The sequence below is a fragment of the Archocentrus centrarchus genome, chromosome 13, assembly GCF_007364275.1.
Source record: "Archocentrus centrarchus isolate MPI-CPG fArcCen1 chromosome 13, fArcCen1, whole genome shotgun sequence".
NCBI lineage: Eukaryota > Metazoa > Chordata > Actinopteri > Cichliformes > Cichlidae > Archocentrus > Archocentrus centrarchus.
The window spans coordinates 869,462-886,874 of NC_044358.1; the positions used below are offsets into that span (position 1 = coordinate 869,462).

At 40.0% G+C, this 17,413-nt stretch overlaps 1 protein-coding gene across 1 annotated transcript; it reads left to right on the plus strand.

Moving 5' to 3' along the window:
* Window positions 1-3,331: 3,331 nt before the first annotated feature.
* LOC115791034 (uncharacterized) lies at window positions 3,332-8,951 on the plus strand. Its single transcript, XM_030745114.1, has 8 exons — window positions 3,332-3,353; window positions 3,498-3,629; window positions 4,082-4,147; window positions 4,323-6,266; window positions 6,359-6,424; window positions 6,513-6,656; window positions 8,545-8,607; window positions 8,720-8,951. Exons 4-8 carry the CDS (start codon window positions 5,051-5,053, stop codon window positions 8,932-8,934), a joined length of 1,704 nt encoding a protein of 567 aa, XP_030600974.1. The 5' UTR covers window positions 3,332-3,353; window positions 3,498-3,629; window positions 4,082-4,147; window positions 4,323-5,050; the 3' UTR covers window positions 8,935-8,951.
* The last annotated feature ends 8,462 nt before the right edge of the window (window positions 8,952-17,413 follow it).

A 17,413-nucleotide genomic window follows, 5' to 3' on the forward strand; every position in this document is an offset into this window, starting at 1 on the left:
ACACGAGAAGACGTTAGAAGAGGGGAAAACAGATTCAACATGTTTTTAGTCGTCATGTCCTCATATAGTCTGAATAAACGGTAGTGTGTGTGAGTCACGATGTCCTCATATTGTCCTAACTTTCAAAGACTTTAGTGTGTTTAATTTGATGCCATCATATAGTCTGAATAAACGGTGGTGTGTATGTGTGTCACAATGTCCTCATATTGTTTAGGGGGAGATATACTACAGTGTTAAGTCTTTCTATAGGGTCTAGTATGATAAGCCTCGACCCTCATTAAGCTAGGATGATCATTAGTTTATTACAGAATGGATTTAACAGTGTATTTGTGTGTTTTGCTGCAGACACCAAGTGTAGAGATCCCTACTCAGCCTTCAGGAGAGCCACAAATGAGCGGGCCATCCACTTCATCCTTTCAACAGGTTGGTACACATTTCTAGTTCCAGTTAAACACAAATAGATGTCTCATTTGGGTCCGGTGCATAAATAAAATACCCTTTAACAATCAGTTTGGGTAGCAGTTTCACAATATCATAATTTCTCTGACTTGTTTCAGAATGCTTTGGCAGAAATACTTTGGTTTCATCAACTCTGGGGACCAACGACCCCTTTAATCTTTAAATAAACCTTAAACTATCATTGAATTTAAAATCTTCTGTAGTTTTACACACGTTGTTGTCCATTTGATCTCCTGCTGCAAGGTTTACATGAATTAATTCTTTAGGAAGTTGATCCATTTACATTAGGGTGGGGTTCAGAACTTTCTTTGACAACAACAGAAGACATTAGAAGAGGGGAAAACAGATTCAACATGTTTTTAGTCGTCATGTCCTCATATAGTCTGAATAAACGGTAGTGTGTGTGAGTCACGATGTCCTCATATTGGCCTAACTTTCAAAGACTTTAGTGTGTTTAATTTGATGCCATCATATAGTCTGAATAAACGGTGGTGTGTATGTGTGTCACAATGTCCTCATATTGTTTAGGGGGAGATATACTACAGTGTTAAGTCTTTCTATAGGGTCTAGTATTATAAGCCTCGACCCTCATTAAACCAGGATGATCATTAGTTTATTACAGAATGAATTTAACATTGTATTTGTGTGTTTTGCTGCAGACACCAAGTGTAGAGATCCCGACTCAGCCTTCAGGAGAGCCACAAATGAGCGGGCCATCCACTTCATCCTTTCAACAGGTTGGTACACCTTTCTAGTTCCAGTTAAACACAAATAGATGTCTCATTTGGGTCCGGTGCATAAATAAAATACCCTTTAACAATCAGTTTGGGTAGCAGTTTCACAATATCATAATTTCTATGACTTGTTTCAGAATGCTTTGGCAGAAATACTTTGGTTTCATGAACTCTGGGGACTAATGACCCCTTTAATCTTTAAATAAACCTTAAACTATCATTGAATTTAAAATCTTCTGTAGTTTTACACACGTTGTTGTCCATTTGATCTCCTGCTGCAAGGTTTACATGAATTAATTCTTTAGGAAGTTGATCCATTTACATTAGGGTGGGGTTCAGAACTTTCTTTGACAAGAACAGAAGATGTTAGAAGAGGGGAAAACAGATTCAACATGTTTTTAGTCGTCATGTCCTCATATAGTCTGAATAAATGGTAGTGTGTGTGAGTCACGATGTCCTCATATTGTCCTAACTTTCAAAGAGTTTAGTGTGTTTAATTTGATGTCCTCATATAGTCTGAATAAACGGTGGTGTGTATGTGTGTCACAATGTCCTCATATTGTTTAGGGGGAGATATACTACAGTGTTAAGTCTTTCTATAGGGTCTAGTATGATAAGCCTCGACCCTCATTAAACCAGGATGATCATTAGTTTATTACAGAATGAATTTAACAGTGTATTTGTGTGTTTTGCTGCAGACACCAAGTGTAGAGATCCCGACTCAGCCTTCAGGAGAGCCACAAATGAGCGGGCCATCCACTTCATCCTTTCAACAGGTTGGTACACATTTCTAGTTCCAGTTAAACACAAATAGATGTCTCATTTGGGTCCGGTGCATAAATAAAATACCCTTTAACAATCAGTTTGGGTAACATTTTCACAATATCATAATTTCTATGACTTGTTTCAGAATGCTTTGGCAGAAATACTTTGGTTTCATCAACTCTGGGGACCAACGACCCCTTTAATCTTTAAATAAACCTTAAACTATCATTCAATTTAATATCTTCTGTAGTTTTACACACGTTGTTGTCCATTTGGTCTCCTGCTGCAAGGTTTACATGAATTAATTCTTTAGGAGGTTGATACATTTACATTAGGGTGGGGTTCAGAACTTTCTTTGACAACAACAGAAGATGTTAGAAGAGGGGAAAACAGATTCAACATGTTTTTAGTCGTCATGTCCTCATATAGTCTGAATAAACGGTAGTGTGTGTGAGTCACGATGTCCTCATATTGTCCTAACTTTCAAAGAGTTTAGTGTGTTTAATTTGATGTCCTCATATAGTCTGAATAAACGGTGGTGTGTATGTGTGTCACAATGTCCTCATATTGTTTAGGGGGAGATATACTACCGTGTTAAGTCTTTCTATAGGGTCTTGTTATGTGCAACTTCAGCTAATCAGCAGGTGAACCAGAGTACATAAGTGCTGAGAGAACTGCTGAGGGTCTCAGATCTAGCTCAGAGCGAGGTCTGGATTCATGGGTTGATAGAACCTTTTAGGATTTTGATCTGACTAAATACCTCCTGGTCTGGTTACTCCATGCTGGTGGGGGACATTGTTGGTGACCAGGAAGGAGTGTGTGTGTCATGCTTGTTTCTTCCTTTGAGTAGGAAGGTTGTTTCTGGTTACTCTTCTTTAGAGGAGGCTGCCTGTTCTGTTCCTCCTGATTAGATGAGAACTTGCAGGTGATTGCTCATTTCGTTCAGAAGAGACCTCTCTTTGGTTTATTGTTTTAAGTTATGTTCTAGGAATATTTTGGGTACTAATTTTAGTCTAGTTTAAGGAGTAAAGGTGTTAACCTGTTAATTCTTTCAGGAAGCTTGAGCCATATTATTTATTAATAAAATCCTTTATTTTTGCTACATTTTATTGGTCTTTTCATTCACCCTGGAGCATTATTTATTGCTACATTCCCCCATATCCTAGACAACATCTGGGGATGTAACCGGTCTAGTATAAGCCCCGATCCTTGTTCATATTAAGCTTAAGCTATCGTTCAATTTTAGATCTTTTGTAGTTCTATACATTTTTGTTTAGAATTGCCATAACCTGTTTCAGATTATCTTGGCTAAAACTTTCATTAAAATTTCTGTCTTTTTAGGTTGACCAGACCTCTGCTTTTGTGCCTTTTAATGGGACAGTAACTGGAGAACAGGTGAGACAGCTACATTCTTCTTTTTTAAAAAAAAAATAGTTCATGTTATTTCACTCGGTCATTTACTGAGTGAGAACAGTAATACAGAATATAAGGTGAGCCGTCGTTGTTTACTTTTGATTCTTGATTATTTTTTTGTTACAGCTTAGAGCAATACGCTGTCTACAAAATCTAAAACGACATCATGATCAGTGTGAGAAACGTTATGATGACGCTAAGATGAAAATATTAGAGAGAGAAAGGCAGAGAACTTTGACTCTATCCACCAGAATGAATGTGAGTATTTAAATATAAGCCGAAACACAATCTTTTCATTATATGCAATCAATTATGTTCAGGATGTTTATTTTAGAGTTTTAGAATATCCAGAGGCCTACAAAAATAGGTGAATTTCTCTCATTTACTCATTGTTTCTAGTTTATGTACATAATTGAAGGACTGCTGCCACTGATTTTTTTTTTTTCTCCTAAAATATTTCATTTTAATTTTATGCAGTAGGTGAGCCATAAGACAAGATGTTATGTTTTGGTCTCCTGTTTAACACAGTCTACAATATCACATCGTACACTGAGAAGTGTTGCACTGTAGAGACTTCTCTCCCACTAGTCATAATAAGTGAAGCAGCTTGTCTTGGTGTTAGGAGTATTATTTCATAATTTAAAACCTAATCTAACTGGGCATGAAACCTCTATTCAATAAATTTTAATAATTAATAATGGTTTTAAAAGGTTGGACATGCTGAAGTTGATGATGGTGAATTTCATGATGGAAACTACTCACGCTTTAATGACCAGGTAATTATGACACAGTTGTTAAATAGAGAAACAAAAAATGCATTAAGGAAATCAAATGTTATTTTTAACTGTGTATTTAAAATTATCACTTTTTCAAAAGTCACTTATGCACATTTTATGGCTCTTTCGGGAAAATGATACTATAGCTCTTTAATGCCGTTTTCTATTTCCTCAGATTTCTGATCCCGAGTTTTCAGATAACACAGATTATGAAGATGTTGACTATGTTCCAGACTCAAGTGACAACTCTTCAGACACAAGTGTTCAAAGTAAGGAACTGAGAGTGACAGACAATTCTCCCAAAAAACTGTCTGACATTTCATTGGGGATGGCTACAGCACACAGTGTGGAAATCACTGGTTCTCATAGTTCTTCAGTGATAAGTTGCAGTGCCGATTCAACAGAGAGCATGTCGCACAATAACAGCTCCGTAAAAGTCACAGCATTGCCAAAAACAGGAAGGAAGAGCAAGTACAACAAGAAGCAATATTGTCTGTATTGTAAAAAACCCATTTCTAAATTGGCAAGACACCTCGAAAGCGCACACGGTAACCAGCCTGATGTAACAATGGCTTTCAGTTTCGCTAAAGGTTCCCACAACAGAAGAGAGCTGTTACGGTGTCTTAAAAAAGGGGAAACTTTGAACATAATGCTTCTGTGGCAGTCCAAGGTACTGGAGCATTTGTTGCTTGTCGAAGACCCACTATAGAAAAACAATCTGAGGACTACCGTCATTGCAAATTTTGTCAAGGGCTATATGCAAGAGAAAGCCTTTGGAGACATGTGAGAAGGTGCCCCCAGAAGCCTGTTGAAGGAGACTCTCTCACTGGACGAAAGCGGATACATCTTGACTTGCCAAAACCCAATCAAGTTCATGAAGCTGTTTGGAAGATTGCTTGTGAAATGAACCAGGATGGCATTTCCTTGGTTGTAAAAAGTGAAAGAGACATTCTTTCCCTTGGTGAGTCACTGTACAACAGCAGGAAACCGCATGAAAGAAGGAATGATTACATTCGCCAGAAAATGAGAGAGATAGCAAGGCTGTTGATAGAAGCTAGAGCTAAAACACCTCTGAAGAGGACAGAAGACCTTGTTATGCCCAGCAACTTTCCTCACGTGATACAAGCTGTCAGAGCTGTTGCTGGTTATGACTTGAAAAGCAACTCATATAAAGTCCCATCCTTGGCTCTAAAATTGGGGCACAGTTTAGCCAAACTTGCAGGAATTGAACAGTGCAGTGCTATCATTGCACATCGCCATGATGTTGCCAAGTCAGCCGAGCAATTTGCCACTCTGTATCAGAAAAAATGGGCAGAGTCAATTTCAGCTGCTGCATTGGGCACGCTTCAACAAGCCAAATGGAATAAACCCCAGCTTTTGCCATTTACACAGGATGTGTCGCTGCTGCACCAGTTTCTTGCTGCTGAGTGTGCTAAATGCATGAAGGATGTGGAGGAAAAACCTAACAACACAAACTTTGGAAATCTTGCTAAAGTAACTTTGACACAAGTAGTACTATTTAACAGAAAACGGCAGGGGGAAGTTTCAAAAATGGAGGTCCAGGCTTTTACATCCCGGAATTGCACAGAGCTGAACCCCGACATTATGATGTGCCTCAATGAGTTGGAGAGGAAGCTTGCAAAGTACTTTGATAGAGTTGAGATTCGTGGTAAAAGGTCAAGAATGGTGCCTGTGCTTCTCACACCTGACATGATCATAGCAATGAACCTCCTCATGGAAAACAGGAGTAAGTGTCAAGTCCCCACAGAGAATGTATACTTATTTGCACGTCCAGGTGCACTTTCCCATTACAGAGGCTCTGACTGCCTTCGCAAGTATGCAAAGCAATGTGGTGCAAAGAACCCAGAGGCACTCACGTCAACAAGATTGCGGAAGCAAGTTGCCACTTTATCCACAGTACTAAATCTAAAAGAAAATGAAATGGATCAGCTTGCTACCTTTCTTGGACACGATGTCCGGATCCACCGAGAGTTCTACCGGCTTCCAGAGAGTACCATACAGCTGGCAAAAGTCAGTAAACTGTTGATAGCAATGGAAAAAGGGAAACTGTCTGACCTGCAGGGGAAAGGACTGGATGACATTGACATACATCCTGATGGTAATATGAAACATCAGTTACAAAGATTCATATGTAACATGTGTTTGGCCTTTAATTTTAATAATTTGTCCTGACTATTTTTACCCAACCAGATAAGGTTGCCACGACTGACGACGATTCTGATGAAGAAACCATTCCTGACCTGCATCAGCAGAGAGGTGTTGTGGCTTTTTCAGTATGTTTTAATAACAAAGTTCTCAGAGGACATGTTGTATAGATACTTTACTTAATTGTTACGTTTCCAAGGTTCAAGAACTGAGACTTCTGGGGACCCAAAGCACCTACCTGACTCAACCACATTGAGCAACATGGAGGCCACTTCAGATTCAGTCATGTTGGACCACTTGGAAGGCACGTCGACAAAAAGCATCGTCAGCACTGAACCAACAGGTGAAAATATGAAATACACCCAAATATGGTGAATGCAGTGAATAAAATAAGTGAACGTACAGTGGATATAAAAAGTCTACACACCTCTTTTCAAATGCCAGGTTTTCATGATGTAAAAAAAATGACAGCAAGACAAATAATTTCACAACTTTTTCCACCTTTAATGTGACCTATAACCTATACCAGGGGTCTTAAAGTTGCGGGCCACGGGCCGCATCCGGCCCCGCCCCTTACTTCCGGTCAACGATTTGATGTAAAAAATCAATCAACAATTTGGCCCTTTAAGTTACTTTTTTGACATTTCGCTTTCCTCTCCAATTAAGAGGAGTTAGTGAAATGTCAAAAAAGTAACCCTATACAATGCAATTGAAAAATAAACTGAAGTCCTTAAAGGGGACAAATATAAAATAAAAAACTTTAAATAACCTGGTTGCATAAATATGCACACCCTTAAACTAATACTTTGTTGCAGCACCTTTGGCTTTTATTACAGCAGTCAGTCTTTTTGGGTAGGAGCCTATCAGCGTGCCACATCTTAATGTGGCAATATTTGCCCACTCTTTGCAAAACCACTCCAAATCTGACAGATTGTGAGGGCATTGCCTGTGCACAGCCCTCTTCAGGTCACCCCACAGATGTACGATGGGATTCAGGCCTGGACTCTGGCTGGACCATTCCAAAGCCTCAGTCTTTTTCCGGTGAAGCCATTCTTTTGTTGATTTAAATGTGTTCTTTGGGTCATTGTCGTGCTGAAAGATGAAGTTCCTCTTCAGCTTTCTAACGGAAGGCCGAAGGTTTTGTGCCAATACTGACTGCTATTTGGAACTGTTCATAATTCCCTCCACCCTGACTAAGGCCCCAGTTCCAGCTGAAGTAAAACAGCCCCAAAGCATGATGCTGCTACCACCATGCTTCACTGTAGGTATGGTGTTCTTTTGGTGATGAGCAGTGTTTTTGCGCCAAACATACCTTTTGGAAAAGTTCAACCTTGTTTTCATCTGACCATAACACATTTTCCCACGTGCGTTTAGGAGATTTCAGATGTCTTTTTGCAAAATTAAGCTGGGCTTGGATGTTTTTCTTTGTACCTACCCCATAGCCCAGACATATGAAGAAGATGGGAGAGTGTTGTCACACGTAGTGCACAGCCAGTACTTGTCAGAAATTCCTGCAGCTCCTTCAACGTTGCTGCTGGTGTCTTGGCAGCCTCCCTGACCAGTTTTCTTCTCATCTTATCAACTTTGGACGGACGTCCTGTACTTGGTAATGTCACTGTTGTGCCATATTTTCTCCACTTGATGATGACAGTCCTCACTGTATTCCATGGTATATTTAATTCCTTGGAAATTCTTTTGTAGCTTTCACCTGACTGATATCTTTGAATAATGAGATCCCTCTGATGCTTTGGAAGCTCTCTGCGGACCATGGCTTGCACTGGAAGATGTGGCTACACAAATGTCAGGAAAAGCCTACTAGAACAGCTGAACTTTGTTTTGGGTTGATCAGAGGCATTTTAATTGGTGACAGGTGTGTGCTGACTCCAATTTTAACATGAGTTTGAATGTAAACGGTTAAATCTGAACACAGCCACATCCCCAGTTATAAAAGGGTGAGCACACTTATAAAACCACATTATCTCAGGTGTTTTTAACTTCACCTCCCTGAAAGATTTGTTTTTTCAGTTGCGTTGTACAGGTTATAGGTCACATTACAGGTGGAAAAAGTTGTGAAATTATTTATCTGGATGTGATTTTTTTTTTTTAAATACATAATGAAAACCTGGCATTTGAACAGGGGTGTGTAGACTTTTTATATCCCCTGTGTTATGAAAATAGTATTCTTTTTAAAGATGTGTATATTTATTATGATACATATTCCATCTTTTCAGATTCACAGCAGGACACAGCAATTATTGTGGGTACATCTTTGAAATGCTCCAATGAAAAGCAAGGTAAAAAGAGCATTTTATATTCACATTTCTATCTAGATTATCTTATATTAAACATTTTTCATCATCATTATTCTTCAGTAAAGACATTTTATTTTGTTTGCATATATGACAGCTGGGAAGGTGAGAAGCAAGTGGACAGATGATGAAGTGAAGGCTGTCGAACGGCATATGTTACATTTCATAACAAGGTGCAAGGTACCAGGTAAAAGGGACTGTGATGCCTGCCTTCAGGCAGAACCAGTAGCTCTAAAAGACAGAGACTGGGCTGGAATAAAATACTACATACACAACAGAATCGTAGCATTAAAAAGGAGGATGAATAAATAGAACTATAAACTCCTAAACTTGACTCTGGTGCAATTTTATCAGTGGTAGGAGATTTTATTTTCATTCTCTGCTTTTGTAAGGTGCTCAGTTTTGTCAGTTCTTTATTTAGTTGTTCATGTAATTTTATTTATCTTTTTTTAAAATAGCACAATGTTCAAGAAACCTTATTGTTTCAGTTTACTTTTGTTACCAGCAATTAAAAAAAGGAAAAACTCAAGAAAGTCAGTTTTTTTGTTTTTTTTTCCTCCCTTTCCACATGAATGCCATCTACAACATTCATAAATGCCGTACAATAACGATTAAACAATAGACTTACCATATTCTTAGACTATGTCTCTTTTAAGTCCCAGAACAGCTCAGATTTACTATCTTCTAATAACAAATATCTGATTTATTTCAAATGTTACTTGACTGGCGAGTGTGATGAATATACAGCTATGCTTCTTATGCAGATATTTCAAACAGGCCATCTTGCAAATACTGACACTGTAGTTATCTGGTCTCCATAAGTCACGTATACTCGAAAAAATTGTGTGTATCTCTGGGTCTTACAATTCACTTAGACATGAAATAACTGTGTGAGAGGTTATAGTCCTCATAAGTCACATAAACCTGACAATGTCCCCATAAGTCGCATAAAAATCAGGTTTGACCAAAATATGGCTTTAGCTAAAATCTAAATAGATGACTGCTTTCCTGAGAGCATGGGTCAAAAACCATTTGATTCTCAGGCCTCTAGAACCTTTGGAAAGGCACGTTCCCATTTGTCCTATTTTTGTCATACGTCCTTATATTTCACGAAAACACGTATGTGTGTGTGTGTGTGTGTGTGTGTGTGTGTGTGTGTGTGTGTGTGTGTGTGTGTGTGTGGGATTGCCGTTGCGTTGTGCTGTCACCCTTGTAAAGATTCCATGTGGTGAACAGACTTTGTTTATTTGGAGTTCACACAGCGAGCATGTCGCCAGTATGCATATCTATTCTTTTACATTTCCTGCCTTCTCTTCAGGAGAAAAACACTCTGAGCAAAACGCTATTTTAAAGAAATCAAAAAGTAAAATCTGAATTTACATTTACTGAGTCATTGCAGATGTTACTCATTTCACCCTCTTATCTTTTAATGTACTTGGACAGATTTATGACACCACCCACGACCTCCAACTCTAACTTTAGGCAATCAGAATAGGTCATTTTTGTTCTTCCAGGGATTGGCAATCAGGGAGCAAAGGTAATCATTCTAACTCACACACATCAAAAAGTATTCCCCAGTTTACAAAAAACAAAAAAGTCTATTTTGTCTTTCTCCAAAATACCAAAATATTAGGTTAGGATTAGCACGTATGTTAACTTAGACGCTGGCAGGTTAAAATTCTTTGTGGTGGTGTACAGAAGCAAAATTCCCCCAAAAATTGTCATTGCCCAAAACTGTATAGACCTAACTGTTAACTTTCTCTGTGATTTGGAGTTAGTGGACTTTATTTCTTTTCTTTCTCCTTTTCCTGGTGAATTAACATTTCATATTAAATACAGATATACTTCTCTTCAAGAAAGACACAAGATTAGTGGACTGGGACAGGAAGGCATACAGAGACCCTGACTTTACATTGCTGGGATTATATGCCACAAACTTCAAAATGGCCAGGGCAATTCTGCTGTTATGGCTTGTCAAATATAATGACATCAGTGTTTTGTCAGTTTTTGTAATGTGTGTGGCTGAGAACAGGCTCCATGGCACTTGTGGTGCATGGTCAGCTGTTGGCTTGTTCCAGCTACATGACTGATGGGTAACAGAGCCACTGGCTCAGCCTTCCACAGCTGCAGTAGATGATGCCAGTGTGCTGCCAAGCCAGCCACTCACAATTTCTCCATAAATGGGAGAAGTGAGGTAGTATGCTTGTGCAGTGCACGCTACATTTACATGTATGTTCTGCATCTTCTAATTCGCACATGTACACATGAAAAATCAAAAGCAGACGGGCACATTACTTACACATACCTCTACAATGTACCTACTGCTTTATATGTAATATTGGATTATTGTATTTAAGACATCTGTTGCTAATGTAGACTGGATAGATTTGGCAACCAATCAGTTTCCAAAAGGATTGACTGAAGCACATAACACATAAACATGTAGCAGAAAGTAAATATATCTTCAAGAAAAGTGGATGATTTACTCACCTCTTCTATGAGCTAGTGGGATGATTTCCATTCCAAAAAATCCCTAATATAATCTCCTGCCAGAACAATGAGTCAGTGGAACAGTTATTGCATAAGCAAACCTTTGAAAGTCAACCATATACCATATAATGTGGCATGTGTAAATCAGATTCTGATTTCATTTCCACCCACAGTTGGGGAGGCTAATTACATGTTGGATAATTTGACTAATGTATTTCAGAAAAAATAAAATTGTTACTGTACTAGATTTTCAGCTCATTTGTAATTAATACCTAATGACTATATCTAATGATCGGACCTTGTTTAGGAAATCCAAGGCCCACCATCAGTCAATACTTTGGTAAAAATTTGTCCCACTAAATCAGATGTAGGAGCAAAACAGTTTCACTTTAACTTTAACCTTGCTTCTCTGACAAGATGAGTTATTTTAGTTGCAACAGCAGTTGAGACAAAAAACAAATACAACCATAAGCAATCACAAAAAGACCACAAAAATGGCAAGTGTTCATAGAGCCATTAAAAGTAAGTGGGCTTTGTGTTAAGGTTAGGGTTAGGGACTACACCAGTACTGGTTACTAATTGGTGTGCTGAGGCACACTGGTGTGCCTTTAGGCAAGTTCAGATTGGATTTGTGATAAGCATATGTTATTATTGCTATATACACATAAGAAAAAAATTATATATATATATATATATATATATATATATATATATATATATATATATATATATATATATATGTATATGGGCAGCACGGTGGCGCAGTGGTTAGCACTGTTGCCTCACAGATAGAATACCATCTGGAAGGCCTGGGTTCGATTCCACCTTGGCCCAGGCCTCTCCCTCTCTCTGTGTGGAGTTTGCATGTTCTCCCCGTGCTTGCGTGGGTTTCCTCCGGGTACTCCGGTTTCCTCCCACACTCCAAAGACATGCACTTACTGGGGTTAGGTTGATTGGCTAATCTAAATTGCCCATAGGTGTGAATGTGAGTGTGAAAGGTTGTTCGTCTCTCTGTGTTGGCCCTGTGACAGGCTGGCGACCTGTTCAGGGTGTACCCTGCCTCTCGCCCTATGACAGCTGGGATAGGCTCCAGCCCCCCCGCGACCCTGACCAGGATAAGCGGAAGCGAATGGATGGATGGATGGATATATATGTATATATATATTATATATTTATTTATTTATTTATTTACTTAGTAAAGCATTACTTTTCCCAAAGAAAATCTATTTTTTTAAAAGCCTTTAAAAACCAGATCAATGCAATACCAATCTGTCCATGCAACTGTTTCATGTCAGATGGTGGGAATTATAAGAACATGGCAGTTGATAAGTTAATAAAGGGAAAACATTGGAGAACTACTGCAGATGACCCACCACCAAAAGGAAGAAGAGAAAATAACGTGTCAGTATTGAAAAAAGTTATGAGTTTAATGCCTTGATTATTGTTGTCAACATTCCCCAGACCAAGTGCATCATCTGTTAGTAGAAGTTAGCTAATGCTAAAACAGTGCCAAACAAGCTAGAAAGGCACTTGGCAGCCAAGAGCCAGCTTAACTATTTGTTGTGGCACATATTAGTGGATTGGCAACATTCTGGCATAAAACAGGTGTCATGTCAGGTCCAGCTGCCACAAACAGTCAAAAGAAGCACTCACAGTCACAATAGATGCGGTTGGTTACAGCACACGGTACAGGACCATGCCATAGACTTAATACAGTAAATTAAGCATGAGAGCCCAGCTCAATCTGGCCTATTGCTTTATTATTTGAATGAGCGATGTCGAACTCACTCCAATCTGACCCTGATGAATGGGTGAATGAGATATACTGCATAAAGCACACTGAGTGCTAGGGTAGAGGAGAAAAGCCTATAAAAGAACCAGCAGAGGTGGCAAAAGTACTGACATTCTTTACTTAAGTAGAAGTACAAGTACTTATGTTAAAAAATACTTTAGTAAAAGTCGAAGTACTGGTTCAACTTCTCTACTTAAGTAAAAGTAAAAAAGTACAGGCTCTGAAATGTACTCAAAGTAAGAAAGTAAAAGTAATTCTACCTGCTATTTTTGTGTAAAACAAACCGAACCTCATTATATATTATTGTAATAACATAAAATAATATTACATGAGAATACAAACGTTATTCCAATCTAAATTTTAATTCTAATGAATGTACTCAGCTTGAATCACAAACTGTGAAAGGGAATTTAAACACAGCTCTGTTCTCTGTGTTCTCCATAGTAGAGGGTGACTGTGTCTCCACCTAAACACCAACATGAGGATACTCAGGGGTTACAGTGGGATTCAGAAGGCGGAGGAACCCTAAGATCAGCTGTAGTGGTTCTGCATGGGGAGAAGAATCACAACTTTCTATTGTAGCTGCAGTAAATGATGTTGGTGTGCAGGCTGTGATCAGCTGACCTGCTGCTGCTGCTCTGAGGTTTACTGCTCTGTGTGGATGAACTGAACTCACAAAGATGTAACCCAGTATTTCACAGCTATCTGAGCTGATCTCCATCCCCTACACTGACAGCATACAGACTGTAGAAATGTTGGATTCAGTGAATGAATCTCAGCATCAGCAGCTTTGATTCAAACTCATCTCTGCTGCACTGATGTAACCTGTAACTCTGACCATGAACACAAAGTGCACCAACACAGAGCTTTACTGTAAATACAGTACAACAAGCTAACCTATTTATTACACACTAAACTGCAGTATTTTCATACAATCTTTGAATTACACAACGTCAGCATACTTCAGTTTATTTTCCAGTCCTTACCTTTAATTCTAACCTCTCTTCTTCCTCTCCTGTCCTCTTTCTCCATCTCTGAGTGAACTTCTCTCTCTTTGCTCTCCCTGAAATACAGCAGCTCTTCTTTTAGCTAGCAGACACACTGTGTGACAAACTGCACACACTTTGTGTGTTTGCTGATATTTGTTGAGCATTTAGAAACGTTGCATTTACCTGCCACACGTTACTCCCTTCGTGCTCGCTCCTCTTCAGTAGCGCTAATTAAGCTGTTTATGTGCCGCAGCGCAACTTACGGACTCGGTCCGGCCCGCTGTAACCCCTGATTATAGCGCTATAAATGATACATTAATTATATGGGTTTGCGTATTTAATCCCTTTGTACGAGATAAGCCCCGGTGATGGAGGATACGCCAGTACGATTGTCTCTTATGTGTTATTGTTCCTCCGTTTAGGCTCAGATCGTTTGATGTTTGACGGCGCACTGACCAGAAATGCAAACTTCTCTCTGACGTGTTAAAAAGTAACGAGTCTGTTTGAAAATGTAAGAAGTAGAAAGTACAGATACTTGTGTAAAAATGTAGGGAGTAAAAGTAAAAAGTAGTCAGAAAAATAAATACTCAAGTAAAGTACAGATACCTGAAAAATCTACTTAAGTACAGTAACGAAGTATTTGTACTTCGTTACTTCCCACCTCTGAGAACCAGTCCATATAGCAGTCAACTGAATTCTATTTTCTTACCCCTCCCAATCCAAGAGCATGATAATCCTAGCTACGGTGGCTGCTTGGGGACAAACAACTCATCTGTTCATCTGTAATGAGTGTAAGGGGTCAGTCCCCTGTTTACCTCAGCTGGCATCCACATCTATTTATTCTGAAGAAGGTTGTGAAACTTTGTGAAAGTAGTCCGATACGAGTCAATAAGTCAGTGAAGCTCACTTCTGACTGTCTGAGTTGAGTTGCTGAGGATATCCTCAACTTTTCTCTGTGTAAGAATTGCTGTTTTTGCCACTGTTAGCTGCTGTGAGCCAGCATTAGTGAAACTTTCTTTGAAGTGTACAGTATCTAATATCGTTAGACTCAGATACATAGCGAATAAACGCTCATATGATGTTAGAATATAATCAAGCTGTCTATCAGAGGGCAAGTGTGATTTTAGGACACTTGAGCCTAACATTAACTGGCATAATGTCAGCTGTTAACCAGGTGCTGTTGTTGTTGTCAGCTGTCCAATGATATGGGAATTGCATGTCTAATCTGCTGGCAATAAGTAATGGCAACAATATTGCGATTAAATTCTAAGTAATAAATAAACACGTTTATGCACATTTTCATGTCTTAGAGCCCTGACCAGTTCAAGAGACGAGGCTTGAGGTGAGCCGGTGATGCCAGGCACTTGTCAATTTCTTTTGCACTTTCACTTCTTTGGTGACAGGGATCCCTTCTCAAATGATAAAACATAAAACATGATCCTTCTTTAGTCTGAAATGAATTCAAATTTGCCTCCACTGAGTTTTATGTATGTAAGTTCCCTTACATACATAAAACACCATTAGGTGGAACAGCGATGTCCATCTTGGACACTGCATTCAAGATAAGATAAGTTTATGATAATGCATCCACTTGTTGGACATAATTACACAATATCCTTTTCTTGTTTAAATAACCTCAAAAAACAACTGACTGTATGTTTAAAGAAACACTGACATCCTTGCTTTCGATATGTTTAGATATAAATGACAAGTAATCATGGAAAAATAGAGATGTGCTTTTTCCCCTCACATATACGTTACAAAACAAAAGGTGAAGAAACCTTTCCCAGGAAGATTAAGATTAAGATTAAGATAGTGTTTATTTGTCACATGCACAGTTATACACAGTACAATGCACAGTGAAATGTATTTTGTACCTGCAACCATATATACACACACATATAAATAAGAAGAATAAAAATTTAAAAAAAAGTAATTCACACTATACACTATACTCTATATACTATACACTATACACACTTTTATAAATTATAATATTTACATTGTGCAATAATGGTCCAGTTAGGGTTTAGAGTTGAGCAGACGGATGGCTTGTGGGTAAAAACTCTTCTTCAACCTTTCAGTCTTAGTCCTCAGGCAGCGGTAACGCCGGCCTGATGGGAGCAGGGAGAAGAGAGAGTGTCCGGGGTGGCTGGGCTGTTTTAGGATCTTCATGGCCCTCAGCCTGCACTGCTTGGTGTAAATGTCCTGCAGGTTGGGGAGGGTGGTTCTGATGGTCCGTTCAGCTGAACGACCCACCCTTTTTAGGGCCATGAAGTCCTGTTTGGTGCAGTTTCCCATCCAGGTGGTGATGCTCCCACGCATGATGCTCTCGATGGTGCAGGTGTAAAAGTTCCGGAGCACCTTGAGTGGGAGCTTGAAGTCTCTCAGCCGCCTGAGGAGGTAGAGACGCTGTCTGGCCTTCTTCACAGTGATGTTTATGTGATGAGTCCAGGACAAGTCCTGTGAGATGGTCACTCCCAGGTATTTGAAAGTGTCCACTCTTTCCACCTCAGCACCACTGATGACAAGTGGATGGTAGTCCCTCTGCTGCTTCCTGCTGAAGTCCACGATCAGTTCCTTCGTTTCGCTGACGTTGAGCAGGAGGTGGTTCTCCTGGCACCAGTTCTCCAGGCGGGAGACCTCTCTCCTGTAGGCTGTCTCCTCATTGTGAGAGATTAGTCCCACAACAGCAGTGTCGTCAGCAAACTTGATGATGACGTTGGACTCTGACGTGGCCTCGCAGTCATGGGTGTACAGTGAGTACAGCAGAGGGCTGAGCACACAGCCTTGGGGGGATCCAGTGTTGAGGGTGAGGGAGGATGAGGTGAGGTGACCCACTCGTACCACCTGTGGTCTGCTGGTCAGGAAGCTGTGAACCCACCTGCACAGGGATGGGCCCAGGCCCAGGTCCAGCAGCTTAGAGACCAGCCTGGAGGGAACTATGGTGTTGAATGCTGAGCTGTAATCTACAAACAGCACTCTCACATAGTTCCCCTTACCAGTGTCTATGTGTGAAAGGGTCTTGTGGAGGAGGAAGAATATGGCGTCATCTGTGGATCTGTCTGGCCGGTATGCAAACTGTAGTGGGTCGAGGGTGGTGGGCAGTGAGGAGGTGATGAATGTCTTGATGAGTCTCTCAAAACACTTCATCACCACAGAGGTGAGCGCTATGGGCCTGAAGTCATTGGGGCTGCTGGGGTGTGGTTTCTTTGGGACAGGGACTATGATGGACTTTTTAAAGCAGGTGGGAATCACACACAGTTTCAGTGAGAGGTTGAATATCAGTGTAAACACAGGTGCCAGCTGGACAGCGCAGGTCTTAAGGACACGTCCACTAATACCGTCTGGTCCAGCCGCTTTCCTGGTGTTTACACGTCTAAACGCCCTCCTCACGTCGCGCTCCGTCACAGTGAGTGTCTCCGCCCCTCCGGCCGGGAGCGCAGCGGGCTGTCGGCTTCCCGACTCAAAGCGCGCAAAGAAGATGTTGAGTTCATCAGCCAGAGAAGCGTCGGCACTC

Coding starts and splice junctions, on each gene's coding strand:
- LOC115791034 (XM_030745114.1), top strand. CDS start 5,051: ATGAACCAGGATGGCATTTCCTTGGTTGTAAAAAGTGAAAGAGACATT. Junction 6,657..8,544: donor CGTCAGCACTGAACCAACAG/GTGAAAATATGA, acceptor CCATCTTTTCAG/ATTCACAGCAGGACACAGCA. Junction 8,608..8,719: donor ATGCTCCAATGAAAAGCAAG/GTAAAAAGAGCA, acceptor CATATATGACAG/CTGGGAAGGTGAGAAGCAAG.